The sequence below is a fragment of the Frieseomelitta varia genome, unplaced genomic scaffold (assembly GCF_011392965.1).
Source record: "Frieseomelitta varia isolate USP_RPSP 00005682 unplaced genomic scaffold, Fvar_1.2 scaffold_692, whole genome shotgun sequence".
NCBI lineage: Eukaryota > Metazoa > Arthropoda > Insecta > Hymenoptera > Apidae > Frieseomelitta > Frieseomelitta varia.
In genome coordinates, this window is record NW_025110470.1 from 4,747 (window position 1) to 20,493 (window position 15,747).

At 34.6% G+C, this 15,747-nt stretch overlaps 1 protein-coding gene across 1 annotated transcript in view; it reads right to left on the reverse strand.

Moving 5' to 3' along the window:
- Positions 1-765: 765 nt before the first annotated feature.
- LOC122535265 (acetylcholine receptor subunit alpha-like) overlaps positions 766-15,747 on the reverse strand; it is a gene marked incomplete at its 5' end in the record, with an annotated part of 146,613 nt that continues 131,631 nt past the window's right edge. The window contains 2 exons of the mRNA XM_043666657.1: positions 766-906; positions 14,184-14,352. Coding sequence (XP_043522592.1) covers positions 766-906; positions 14,184-14,352 — 310 coding nt within the window. The remainder of the gene's footprint in view (positions 907-14,183; positions 14,353-15,747) is intronic.

The window sequence follows — 15,747 nt, forward strand, 5'->3', positions numbered from 1 at the left end:
TACTCTTTTTCATACAACTATATATACATATTTTTTATTATGTCGTGTAACTGGTAAAAAGATGCATACAGATATGTAAAGAACATGACTTTGAAAATTTGTGTTTTACGTATAAATTTACCTGTATCAGGATCACAGACCTTAGCCAAGATGCGACAGCTTTATCGAGAGCTTTATAATAAATGTAAATAAAAACGTTCACTATTTATAGATGTATAATTACGTCGTCAATGATAATCTCTTCTAGTAGCTTGAAATCCTGATCAGTGTATCGAAATTTGTCGGTAATTCATAATGAAATATACTGAACGCAAGGAAAGATCGATATGATATTCATTTGTGGTAAAAGTGAATAGTGTTTCAGAGAACCATTCCCAAGCGTACAACAATACATGTCCTAATTATACAACTGTATGTATTCTTTTCATTGCATCGTGTAGCTGGTAAAAAAGTATGTTTAGATATATAAAAAAAGTGACATTAAGTGAGATTGATGTCCAAAAATTTACGTTTTCCTTTTAAAAAAAACGGTTCGTCACTTTCGTATTCCTGCAAGCCACGCTGAGAAACATGCACACAAATTTACAAAATCTGTTCCGTGAATTTTAATAATCGATAAACTTTATTATCAAACTTCATTCAAACCTTTCGATCTTACTAAGAATTTGTAAAATGGTGAAAATGTACGAGTCGTACAATGTTGGAAAAATCCTCCTTCAACGGAGGAGTTTATTTTTGAATTATACGAAATTATACATCGAGCACTCACCTTATCGAAACGAGTATCATGGCGAATATCAGGTACTTTCCAAGCAGCGGCACGACCAGCGACGTAGGTGGAATGATCTCGACGACCAGCAGGAAAAACACGTGAAGACTGATGAGAATGGAAATGGAGAGCGTGACCTGTAATGATAAGTTATTCGATTAAAATTTAACTACGTTATCGATGAATTATTCAGGGAGACGTGTTCAAGTAGGAATGATATCTCCAGAAAGAAATCGCGTTGACACGTAAATTTTCTATCATCAATTTATCGTTTCTTCACGAAATTTTTATACCTTTCCTTTCTCAAATCTCACGTTTCAAATTAATCCAATTAATCTGATCAATCCTTAACTATTGACTGATTTATATTCTTTCTTTACTTCTCAATATGCCCCTTTGTGAATTTTGCAATCACTACTTCTTTTACGGACTTTTTATACTTCTCTTTCTCAAAGCTCATCGAGTTACATCCAAATTAATTCAACTGATCCAATTAATCCTTGACTATATTAACTTATCCTTCTTTCACTTCTCAATCTGTGAATATTGCAATTTGAATAAAAGTCGTGGCTTCGCGAGCGAACGTCCAACATTCGCGTCGCCGGAATCGTCGACTCGCGCTACTGCGCGCCTCGCGAAAAGTAGAAACTCGGAATCTCTCCCTAACCGCGACACGTCTCTCGCCGTTATTAATCCAGAGTTTCCGTGTTACGTTTCCGGCCACGAACAACAGAATCTATCGGGTTTGTAGTGTGCTAGCACACAAACCCGTCCCCCGCCCCCGTACAATTGGGTCAATATTGTTCTATATTGATAGTTGACACACCTTCCGAACTCACGGTAAATTGAATCTTGTCTAATATCGGGGATAAAGAGAACGCTACCATCATTGAGCCCGACGAACGTTCCTGACACGATGCGCGAGACGATCGTGTAACTCGATTTGTGCCCGGCAACGCTCCTTATTCGACGTCACGGAATAATTGAGGCGTTTCAGCAGGAAACGGATCGACGTTTGACTTTTCCTGCTTCCCTTGGCGAGTTTTAATTTAACACGCTTTAACCGTGCGGTACCGTCACGTCTCTTTTCCACATTGTTTAACCCCTTAAACGTTTATGTCGAGTACACTCGTCGTGAAAGGATGGAATTTTTTTGTTCAATGTCAGAAAATGGCGTTTGCTCTTTGTTGTAAAATTTAGGAAAAGTATTTGTAATTTTAGCACATTTTCGAATATTTCAAGGCAACAGAACAAAGAAAGAAAATGCGCACTTGAAAGTGACGGGTGATTGTTCAAAAACAAATTAAATTAAATCTGTAATCATTTTAATTTTGCAAATATTTGATTCTTCTACTTCTTTCTCTGAATTGATGAACATTCAAGTTCTCTCTACATTTTAAATTTTTAATAATTTTCTTTTACGGAATAATTTTCAAAAAAATAAAACATTAAGTTCGGTAAATACCGATATATCGAGTTACAATAATTTTTTTGTTCAATGTCGAGTATGCTCGTCATGTAGAAAAAAATTCACTTTTGCTATTTATTGCAAAATTTAGGAAAAATATTTGTAATTATAAATCAATTATGAATCAAAATATAAAAGTTATAGTCATCGATGATAGGTTTAAGCAAGGCTCGAAAATGGCGCAGAATGTGTTAAGCAAATGTGTCGACAGTTGCAATTTCGTTATGAAGTATTTTTATTTCGCTGTTGATTGGAGAGTCTCGAGTAGTGAATAAATGATTGGACTCTTGCTCGTGTATAAATATACCAATAATTGGTCGTTTAACGTAATTAAATGCGTGATGTTTTTGTTACGTTTCGGCAGTCACAATTAAAGAGCGTTAATTATAATGAGTTTTATATTCGTTTTTAATAAATGAATGATGCTTCGTGAAATGTGTATGAACCTCTTCTCAACGTGGACGAGAAACATGTATTTCAATAGTTCTAAAATTTCAACAATGAAATTTAAATTCTGCATCACTCTGCAGTGTCTTCAGCCACCTAATTTAATATTATATTTATTTCTTCTTTTTATCGACATTTGTATATATTAAAATTAATTTTATTTTATTTTATTTCCCTGCAATTTCCTTGTTTGTATAAATTAATTTTTTTCTTGGCTTTTCCTTATTGTGAAATTTTTCAATGTTTTTTTTGTAATATCGAACGCTTCATTAAGTTTTTTAATTTCAGCTTTTAATTTCACTCTAAACTTAAAACACTCTAAATTCGGTTTCTGAATTTCACACAATAAAATTATTTGCGCGGAGTCGTGGTTTTAATTTGACAGAGAATTAGATAATATCGTAACAATATGATTGTTCCAAATTATTTCAGCGACATTTAAAATGCATTTAAATGTGCTTATGTATAAATTCATATATTTATACAAATTACAGATACAACTGAACTATATATAAATATGCTTAAATGTGTATATTTCAAATAACATTAATAAATGATATTAAAGTATGGAGACAACATTCGGGCAAAGAAATGCGAGTGGGAATTTTGTAACATTAGAATTCAGGAACTTGATGCATGTGTCAAAATGATTGATAGCAAAGAATATTGTATCGGACGTATGCGGAATGTTCAGAAACGAACCAACGGCCAGAAAGGTAAAAAGATAAATGATAGAAAGATGTTATGTATATTGTATATATTGCCATGAAATAAGAATTTGTATATCCATTTTATGTTTAGTCTAACGAGTTGAAATGTTTCGGAAATATCTTAGAAGTATGCTTGAACGTAGGTAGCAGCATTGATTATCAACTTTGTTTTATATTTTGATATGAAAGGGATAATAACAGGGGGGGGGGGGATTAATTAATTAAAATTAGTCAAACGAATTTCATACAATAATACATACAGTAGATATTGTAATTTAAAAACATTGTATATATTGTGCAACAATAGCACTGACTTCAGCGTTTAATTTCACGTAAATGACTAGAAAATGGATAAAATAAGATTAAATAGTATCGATTGACAATAATACTATGATCCTTTCTGTACCTTTTGTAATATTATATATTATAATATTTATAATTATAATATTATAATATTGTAATATTTATAATTATAATATTATAATATTATAATATTATAATATTTATAATTATAATATTATACTTTCGTTATAATAAAATGTCTTCGTATCTGCGGAAACAGCGAAAGTATTATTTGAAACGAGACGCACCGTGTAGTTTATTTCGAGTAATTTTCATATAACTTCTTCACACATTCGAATTTCACACAAATTCGTATGAATACTCGTCAAGTCCAATGTTTAAAGAAGTTTAAAATGCTTGTCTACCGGATGCAGCAACGCACGTTCGTTTTGCATTTGGTGAACCGAGTCGTACCCGCAGCCAATGATTCGCGGAGTTTCTCACCGCGGAGAGAGTTTCAGTCTTGAGAAGGATGTTCAACGAAAGTTTCCGGTTACACAAGGGGCCGAATTAGTTGAGGAAAATCCAGAATCTACTATCTGTAACACGGCGCGTCTAAACTTTGAATTCACAGTTCGAATGTTGCGAGAGATGTACTTCCGCGAGGGCAAATCTCAAACGTACGAGTGAATTATTATGTACGAGACACAGCGGGAATAAATTGCTATCTCTATTTTGTATCAGTGCTCGTTGAAGTGTTGCTTTAAATAATAAATGGCAAATGATTTACTTTATAATCTAATCTGATCTAATATGATACGCATTAATATAATCATTTGTGATCGTCGCACGTGTATCGTTTAAGGGTTGAACAAGCGTACAGTGGCTCCCATTAATATTTGAGTAGTAAATATTGAAACTGTTACAATTTCGCAAAAAGGAATGGCACAAGAATAAACTCGAAGCCTCTACTTTTGAACTGGATCGTTCGTTCTGTTCATTCTAAGATATTTTTATTTTCTCATTTAATATTTTAGTTTCTGTTCTTACTTTTTTGTTGTGGAATAATTATTGTTTCTCTAGCTTCCCTAGAAGCACCCTCATACGAAGATTCATGATCATGTTTGATTATTTACATCAAATAAAAAGAAAGAATTTCAAATGTAGTTTACTCGCGAATATTTATCAATTGATTTAATTGATGTAACACTGGAAATTCATTTTTCGTACTCTCTATGTTGAACAAATATCTTTTGCAAACATTGTCTTTTACCATATCCACAAGAATGTACAAGTATATTATTAATATAATATTATTTGTTATTATTTATTATTAATATATTATCAATGTAAATTTATTATATTATTATTTTTATTAAATTATAATTAAATTTATATTAAATTTTATTATTATCGTTCATATAAAGTCTATTATTAATTTGATTATGAGAGGCTCTATTGTATACGATTGTTTTCAAATCGTGTACCAACAGATTGAATATATGTGTCATCCAGTATCCATTCACGAAATCACATATTTGATCCAATGTATCGCTTCCTTCAAACTTATTAATCGCCAATGCAAATCACAAACACACACTAATCGTATTCATCGATGTTTATTGGACCAAAATTCCGGTCAAATGATAAATACGCGCATGTATTAACGCGGTCATATACAAGTCATTAAACTTATCAGTCGGTCGTTCGTTATGATTATCGTTAACTGATTAATCAATACAACGACATCCCTATCCCCTACGACGTAATAAACCTAGTCAATTATTCAAAGCATCGAAAGCATACAATATCCATTCAGGTTGACCAGAACGACGTTGAATAAAAACGTGAAATTAAACTTCGAATAGCGTCGCTGGAGCGTGAACAGTTACAGTAATTAGATTATTTTTGATTTAGATGCAATTCGTCGATTTTGGTGCAATTTTTGAATCGATACGATTCTCATGCATATTCGTATTTTCGAGAACAGTAATTAAACTTGGATAGGAAATTATCTTGCGTGTCAAATTGTTCGGGAACTTTGAGCGATGGCCTGATACATGGTAATTTATGGCTGGTGACTCACGCTATTTTTGAAGAGAATAACCAGGGCCTTGCTGCCCCATTAGAAGCGGAGGATTCGATTTATCGGGGGAAGGTTACGTCCGGAACACATTTTTAATAGCTCCTCGATTTTTATTTTATTTGTTTTAATACTTTAACACATACGAATATTTCAGTCTTTCTTACTGATGCCTTGTTTTTTACAAAATTCTACTGAAGTAGTATTTTCAGTTCCTAAGACAATGCTATGTGGTGAGACAAAACGAAACATCAAAATATAAGAGAAAACTAATTTTATAAATTTTAAACTAAATTTAAGTTGAAGTAATGTCGAAATAAAAAAAAAAAAAAAATATATAAATTGAAGAATTAGAAAAATGGACTTATTTCAGTAGGAAGTAATTTTTGGCTCACCCGATGATTCTGGACGATATAGAAAAACAAAAATTATACAGTAATTTAATAATTTTAGTAATAATAAGTAACGATTAATTGACAGGCGAATGTGTCGAATTAAAAATTCTAAAAACCAACTGAGCAAACCTTGAATTTCAGTAGCTCGATGATACGAATTAAGAGCCAATTTTGAACCAAATACCAAATACCAATGACGTTGTCGTCACGGTATAAATGGCCGCGTAACATCCTGCTAACGAAACGCAATCGGCCAATTCGGATTCGCGTGGGAACGTTAACGGGGCCAGAATTATTGTTGTCGTGTCTACCCGCAACCTCGCGACAGAATCCAGACGATTTGAGCTTTTGTAAATCGACCGGTTATTAAGGCTAACTACGGTCGAAGCCACTCGGCTTCCGGCTTGCCGCTTTCGTGTCGCGTTTCTTGGCTCCCGGTTAATTACAGTGATTAGCCTAAGCGATCACCGATCGAACGGTAATTAGCGAGCGGTGGCTCTGTCGAGCGTACGATCGAGTTACTTCGAAGGCGTTTGCTCCGGTTGTGAAATGTCGGGACATTTAGCGCGTCGAGTTTGGGAATGTCAAACGATAACTGAGCCAAGAGAAGCCGCGGCCATCGATCGCGATCCGTTTCACAAGGGAAAATTTACGTAACTGGGATTCGTCGATTTCTGTCCGATCTGGGATCTAATTATTTGGATCTTAAGAACGAATGACCTTACTCGAATGTATCGAGCGATAGAAGTTCGTTTCTGTTCTCGAAACTTTTGTGTTTTCGATCCTCTGTTTTCCTATATTTGCAGTCGAGCGCGAACACGAGTGTTTTGCTCGTGATTTAAATATTTTCAGAGATACTATTTTCAAGCGGTTCAAACTTGAAAATAAGTATCAAACGAACTGCTATTTTCAAATTGGTACTGACTACTATTTCCAAATTTTCGAGTGTTTTGCTCGTGATTTAAATATTAAATGAGACACTATTTTCAAGCGGTTCAAACTTGAAAATAAGTATCAAACGAACTACTATTTTCAAATTGGTACTGACTACTATTTCCAAATTTTCGAGTGTTTTGCTCGTGATTTAAATATTAAATGAGACACTATTTTCAAGCGGTTCAAACTTGAAAATAAGTATCAAACGAACTACTATTTTCAAATTGGTACTGACTACTATTTCCAAATTTTTAAACTTGACTATTAATAAGTGATATATTCTTGAAGTAATATATTTGCAGATGGTGCTCATGTTAATTTAAATTTTTGCCCAATTTTGATACAATGATACTTCTTTAATGCACATATCTTTACGTTCCATACTTTTGTTGTGACTTTTTAACAAATTTATAGATTTCTGCTGCTGATGATAGTTCAATTTTATTTTTACTTATGGAATATATACAGAGCTAGGTAAGATGCTATTTTAAATAGTAAATATCCCATAGAATTATTTTATGCTTTAGATCATTAAATTAAAATATTTCATTTTGTGGCTCAAGTGAAAATATTTTCGACAAATTGTTCAGATGAAATATTACATCCTATTTAAAATCGTGTTTTAATTCTCTAGATTATGAAACCATTCTACTTAAATTTTATTTATTCATTTTTTTATTTCATTTCATTTCAATGGAAATATTTTATTTTGTAGTTCAAATGAAAATATCTTCGAAATTGCTCGAATGAAATATTATATTCCAGAACAGGATCTAAGATATTAAAAGTAATATTTGATATATCCGTATATTCGCAAAGTATTACGCATCTCTGAATCATGAATATCATTTGCTATTTACGATCGGGCACAATTTTGAGCTGTCTGAAGTATGAATTAGACAGCAGACAGAACGATGGTTATTAACAATGGCCGGTATACTAGCCCAGTATGATGCCATACGCTTCCTTGCACGAGGAGCAGTGCCATGAAAAAACGCTGGTAAGTTCAGTGCATGCAATTTCGACGACCGCGGTGGCTATGGGTCAATCACCGGACCGCGATATTGCTTATCGATTCTCTCGAATTGATTGACATGCCTAGGAGGGCCAAATAGCTAAGCCTCCATCTTTTCCAGAAAAAGTCCACCATCTCTCGCTCTCCGTCTCGTCTCTCGCCGAAAACTGATCCCTACTTAAATTGCACTCCGTTTATTTGCTAATCCCCCCCCCCCCCCGTAAATTTACATAAATTTGTCGGCGTGCGCGATTATCATCGAAAGACGAAACCTTCGATTAATTATCAAAGTGTCAAACGTTTCGCTCGCACTGTGACAGTAAATAACGTTAAATATCAAGGAATATCGACGATGTACGGCTTTTTGGTTTATTAACGTTTCGTTGAATGCGACCACAGTGCGAAATTTGTTTTCCCTAGACGATGAAGCGCCAACGAGATTATGGGAGAAACAATGTAACGAATGTAATGAAGACTTTATTATGATACATGATGTTGGAAACCTCTCTAATGTGAAATTACACAAATTTCTTTTATTTTTAATATTATTTTTTACTTTTAATACTGATGGAGCATTAATTTTGAATAGAGTGCACATAATATGCAAAAATATACTTGTAGTATGGTTCTTCTTACAAATTATTATTATAATGTTTCTACAACAAATTTATCTTGCCTTATCTGTTCAACACGGATCTAATTGCCATCAATTCTACCGCAAGTGATATTATAAAACATCGTTGCCGAAAGAAAACGCTTCGATTCGAAATGTTCGTCAAGCACGAGAGCAAACTTCCTCTCTTCTGAAAATCTCTAAGATCAATGCCTCGAATTCTGAAGCTGATCCTCCGAAGTCAATACCGACGGGAACACGATCTGTCGATCGACGACGAGTTGCATTGAAAGGGCAACGAGCGTGGTGACAACTCGCGGAAGTCGCGGCCACGATTGATTTCACGAATCGGGCAAATGGATGGTAGAGGGGGAGGGGGAGAGAAGAAACATTGGAAAGTCACAGGTGACACATGTTCTTTCACGGAAGGTTGAAAGAGCGGAGAGACGACGGGAGAGAAGCGCGGCGCAGAGGCGGCGTACGTGAAAACCGTATGTTCGCAAAGCGTTCGCTCGTTCGGCACCGTTCGATAAACCGAAACGCGGTTTTTCCTGCGGAGAACCTCTCTCTCCCTTCCTCCTCACCCCTTGACCCCGCTAGATCCAGAGATAAGAGGCTGTCGAACGGCGGGGGATGAAAAAGCGCATCAATGACGGAACCGAGCAACTCCGAGAGCAGTTCCTTTCCTCTATTTATTCTGTCGCGTATTGAGAGCCACGGCCACAAAGGGGATCGTTGCCTGCAGCCAGATCTTCAATATGGAAAAACGGACAGAGAAGCGAAAAACCGACGGGGTGGAGGGGGAGGGATGAAGAAGAGGACGAAGGTGGCAAGAGAGCCGGTGATGGAGAGTCCAGTGATGGAGCCAAGTATGCAAGTATGGCCAATGATAACAACAGTCGTGTAATAATGATCATGTGCCTTGAGGACTATACAAGAGAATATTATAGAATGTATATTGAGGCAATCGATTCTTTGTAAATGTATATTTATCAGCTACTCTTGCAAGTACTTTAGCTTCCATTTCTTCTTACAAAGGTATTTCTAACATGCAATGCATTATATATATTTTCAATAGTCTTTTAATATGTAACATGTTAGGATTTTATGCATTTGTGGAAGATTGGAAGTTGCAAAAATGTATATCCACGATGCATATAATATATAAAAATGCCTTTGGATATAAAATATCCATAATGGAGTATATTGTGGAGATGTACAGTAGATAAAAGAAATATTTTGTTATATTAGGTTGTATTGTCATAGAAATTTTAATTATTACGGAAATGGGCTTCCCCTCCCTAATTTCAATGAGCTCGAAACATGTTATCAATGGGATGATTCAGAATACTTCTCCCTGTATCATTGCTCGATCTAAATGTCAAAATTTCGCAAAAATATTTCTAAACTATATATAATAGCATATACATATTTTAATGCTATATAATTTTTGAATCCTTGATGTAGAATCAGGTTCGAGACATTTAATCGTCATTATTCACTGTTAAAATGATTAATTTGAATAATTTTGAAAAAACAACGATATCGGCAAGTGTATCGGAACGTGTTATATTCATTTTTTCGATTTTATTAATATTATAATTATATATAAATGCAATTTTGTTTATAATATTTTATTCTACTCTATTGTGTTACATATCTATTATATTGTAATAATTTAATATTGTGTTATATACCTGTTATATTGCAATTAATTTTCTTGTAATAATTGAATTTTGAAAGTAATTGCAACGATCGTGTTTTTCTATAAATTTTAGACACGCTTCTCTTCTCTTTTTTTATTGGGGCCGACATCGTTGCACAGATGCGCTATATATGTTTGCTTATGAAAATTTCTCAAGTCTTTAGTCAAATCGATCGACTCTGATTTTCATATTCAAAAAATTTGTGTTACGACCCACTTATTTCGCTTGTAAGATATGGTTATTAATGATTTGTTATCGTTATACCTGTTATTAATTAATTTAAGCAACGTGATCGAATGTGGAGGTATCATTATCTGCGTCATAATTAATAGAAGACAGGACGGTGTTATAATCCATGCGACTCAATTACGATGTTATCAAATGTTATAAAATATCGTGGACCTGTCCAAAATTAAATCCGAACAACCCGTGCAAGTGCTAACGATTGAAACACCGTCTTCGATCCTCGAACAATTCGATCCAACGTCCAATATTTGCACGTTGACTTGATTTTCGCTGGCACGCATTGAACTTGATGCCATCGCTCGCGCGCAAATGAAAAATGGCGTACGTCGCCGGGGTGAAAAGTAACTACTAGCCTCTGCTTACAGATAAGGAGGAATAACGAGGCCCGACAGCCAGCGCGGAGGAGAACTAATTCGGCGCATATTTCACACACGTCCGCTTTACGGGCGCTAAGTATAGGCAAGCGCGCCGGTTCTCGAGGATAAAGGAATTAATTGCATCGTCCCGGTTCCCATCCGTCTTTTCCCTTTCATCCCCCTTCCGAAACTTTTTTTTTTTTTTTTTTACCCCGCGGCGCACGATCCGCTTCTTTCTGCGTATCGTCGAGCGTCTCTCACTCGTCGGCTCGGCGAGACGTGACTGGCGTCTGTCAATTCCGCTCGATATTTTTCGTGTATGTTTACAGGGTTGCTCCGAGCTGTTGATGTCCCACGAAACAGGAGGTGAAACCCCTGTTCTCGTGTCTTACGTCGGATAAATACTGTGCACAGGGTGTCCCGTTCGAAGCGAGCAATTATTTTGTAAACCGTTCGTAGCAGAAGAAAGAATGTTTCCTTTCTTTTAAAAATTCATTATTTTTAATTAAATAAATATCTCTGAATTAAATATACTTACAATTTTTATTACATAGGTTTTATTATATAGATTGTTTTAGAAAGTGTATTTGTTTTAAGGGAGGTTTCTTCATCCTCATTGAAACAATGTGAATTCTACTTGAAACATTTTTCTTTCTGCAACGAACAGTTTACGAGACAATTGCGCGGGTCACACCCTGTATGCACAAGTCGGGGAAAAGGAGGAATTTCTGCTTCTGTGTTTAACACATTCGTGAGGGGCTTCAATCGATTTTCCAACCTCACAGCACGGCGAAACAAATGTTTTTTTTTCTTTTGACATGCATTCGGAACACGTTACCATCAACAGTGCTTAGTATCAATATTTTATTGCAAGTTTCGAAACACATTTAATAACAGAAAACAGTTTAGGAAACAATTTATTCCGTGGAAACTGTGACTCCCGTTTCATTTTGAACGTGCCAACGTGCTAACTTAACAGAAGTGAGAAGAAATTTATATCAACGAAGCCGAAATATCCGCTCGAGAGGTCTCGAAACCAAACCGAAAGAAATAATTTAAGAGACACGCTCATTCGTTATCCTTGTTGATGGAAAGAACCATGAAAAATGTTGATCAAATGTTGATCAGCTCGCCTCTAGAAGAATGGAATAAATTGCCCGGGCCCGAGGTATCATCGGCGCGAAATCGAAAATGAAACAGCCATGAAATCAACTGTTAGCAGATTTATTCGAAACACAGGCAGATCCACCGCACGACAGAGCCCCGGTTCAATAAAACTTGCATTCCACGGAAGAGTACGGCTCTGCCTAGTGAAACTTTCGCCGCGGATGATTAACGACCGCCATAAATCCAAAGTTTCTCCATCGGATTTATATTCGTTGCGTCAGGTCATTCGCCCGGCGAAGAACACGAAAAAACGGAAACTTAGGAAACAAGCAATTAACTCTGTCTCTTTCTCGGCATCTCGTCGCTCGAACGAGTATCACATCGTGTATCGAGGAATTTTTCTACACAGACTGCATCGAGGGCCGAGCAATAGTTCGCAAATGCTTCGACCCTTAGAAATTTTGTAAAACTGTTACTCCGAGTAAAATGAACAGCGACGGGAAGAAATATCAAGCGAATTCTTACAACTGTTAGTTAGGAAAATCTCAATAATTACTTACTAATCAAACACACATGACGTTCCGACGAAAGTTACATTTAAGTAGTATATTTAAACATGTACGAGCACGTTGAATATAAATACACAGATATACGCGTACATTAATAACTGCACGGTTCCAGATTCCGATTCGTTCATCAAACATATAGACGTTCATACTCTTTCGTATATCTCTGAAAGGGATCTTCCACCGTGTGTTCACAGTCGTCGTTGCGTTTGTACTACTGCATGTGGTATCCTTTCGCGAAAAATCGACGACTGGCTCGCTGTGAAGGCATTTACAGACGTTTACCACTTCCACGGTGGATAAAGGGATTAATTGCATTGCGGTGAATCTGCGAGCAGAGCCGATTTTAATTAACGGTGGCTGACGGTGGTTCAAGGGGGCCGCGATTAGTCATATCGCCGAACGCTCATGTCGATGGAAGACAGACTAGTGCATTTACAGGCAGTGAGTTTTAATTAACTCGGGCGACTCTTTGACGCGGCCTTCCTTATTGTTCGCGAGATTGAAATTTCCAGAAAACGGACCGGTAAACGACCGTTTCTTTCTTTTTTTTTTTTTTTCCCATAAAAGCTTCCGCACAGGCAACTTGAACCTTTGAACTAGTCACATAATAATTCTCTCGTTCTCTCGCTCGCGAGCAAAGTGCTCGTGTCACGGTGCCTTCAAAAACGTGAAAACTTCAAACGAGTCTTGTCTTCAAAACGTTAGGCTGCAGAAACTGCGATTCATCGAGTTAATAATGTTAATGATGTGACAAGTTATTATTTGCGATCGCATTGACAATAATATGACGTTTTACTTTAATTTCCGTGCTAAATTGTTTAATTTCATTTACTTATGTATGTATGTATTAAATTATCGTTTGAAGTGTACGTTTAATATTACAATTGATTTGATTTTAGTTTGATATATGTTTAGTATAATGCAAAAATTTACACCGATTTAAAAACATATTTAATATTATTAATACGCTGTAACAATGAATACAACATATTAATTATATTGATAACAATAACAAGTTGATATTATATAAAATTCAATTAAAATCTAACAACCTAATAACTGATAACTAGAATTTCCAATTGTTTGGTAAAATGGCTTTATATATCATTTAATATTTTCCTAATAATGTGTCAATGTAAAGTGAAAACGTAATCGTGTGGATGCGTAATTTTTAAATTATTATAACAAGTTAAAGAAAATACGTATTTGCCAAATATCACAAAATTAAAACTGGACTTTTAATTTTCGACGTACGATACGTATTGAAATAATTAGGAAGGAACATTAGGCTGGTCGAATTCTTAATACAATATACACATTATAAAATTATTCACATACATATATATATGGAAGAAATGAGAACAGAAACGAAAGATTACAGGGCGAGTAAATTAAAATCCGTACCATCGTGTTTATTCTGCAACTTAATTTCATGCAAGATGTTTCTACGTGAAATTTTTACGAATGCAAATTCTATTTACCTTCTCCCCGCTGTCGCTAGGTAGGTAGAACGTCAGTACCGTAAGAAAGGAAATTCCCATACACGGAATAATTATGTTCACGGTGTAGAAAAGCGTTTTCCTTCGCATTGTTATGTTAAATGTAATATCCAGGTACGGCTCGTCGCAGCAGGTGTAAAATTTTTCATTTCTGCACAAATAAAAATGCAAAAGGTACAGATTAATTCAGCTCGGAATGTACAATGTTTAAATCACTGCTGAAAATATTGTTCTTGTTACATTATCATACGCGCGAGATGGATGATAATAAACGCCCATTGAAAATATTAATATTAATATTATTACACTTCGAATTTTTAATTCTATATATTAATATAATATAAATATTAATAAATTACATTCATTATATATATTATAATTATATTAGTAATTATTATGATGAGTGTTAATTAACTTCAATTAAATGTTATAATAAATAGATATTACTGTATTACATTATATGTAATTAATATTATACATACATATATGACGTCTATATTAAATATTTTGGTTATATTATGTACTTGTATAAATTATAAATAATATATAACAGAGATATGATTAGTTACTGTAGTTATTTAATATAAATTAGAAAAATCTTATTACTTTTCATAAGAGGAAATTTTTGTATAATACCATAGTGTTATTAACAACTAACAACAACCAAAATTCAATATCGAAACTGATTGCTTTTTCCTAATAATAAATAAGAATTTGATATTAAAAGTAATTTTAATTTGATATTAAAAGAGATTTAAGAAACCACGAAAATGTTTCCTCGTCGTTTTCTCGCGAAGAATGATTAATAATAGGATAGGAATTTAATACTGAAATCTGGTCTTTCATTAATGCTTTTGCAGCAGATGGCGATTTTTACAGCGCGATTCTGTCAAACGACATACAAGATGTCCATTCTCTGGTCTGCGGATCGATTGAAATTCCGGTTGCAATTTAAGGCCGTCTGACCATACCTCCGGTTGTCTGACCATAGCAAGGATATTCCACTTACGTGACAAATCGTTTAAATATCTAACAAAAACCTATTCGACTGAATGTCACGTTCCTTCGGAAAAAATAACGCGCGAGAGTACCGGGCATTGAATTTTCCTCGAATCCAGATATTCTTAATTCCTTTGTGCCAATGCTATCTGTCCAGCTGATAACAGTTAATTTAACGATCGTAAAATCGAGTATAAGTTGTTTTATTTTTTGGGAAAATATTACTCTTCTGTATTGATAAAATATTTAAAGATTACAGTACGTAGTTGCAATTTATTGAATATTTCATTTTTAAAACGTTTAAATATCAATGAAATATATTACACTCAATAGTAACGTCATTATTTATTATGGCGTTCAGAATTAAGTGTAATACGATATTATTTCCAACCTTCTTTCTTCAATAATTAAATCTTCGCTCTTCTGGCGAAAGGTTCTTTTCTGATGAAAATAGTTTTTGTTACAACAATAATAATGTTAAATTTTTGTAAATTACTATATCATAATATTCGATAATAGCTGTATTATATTTGATATTAAATATCAA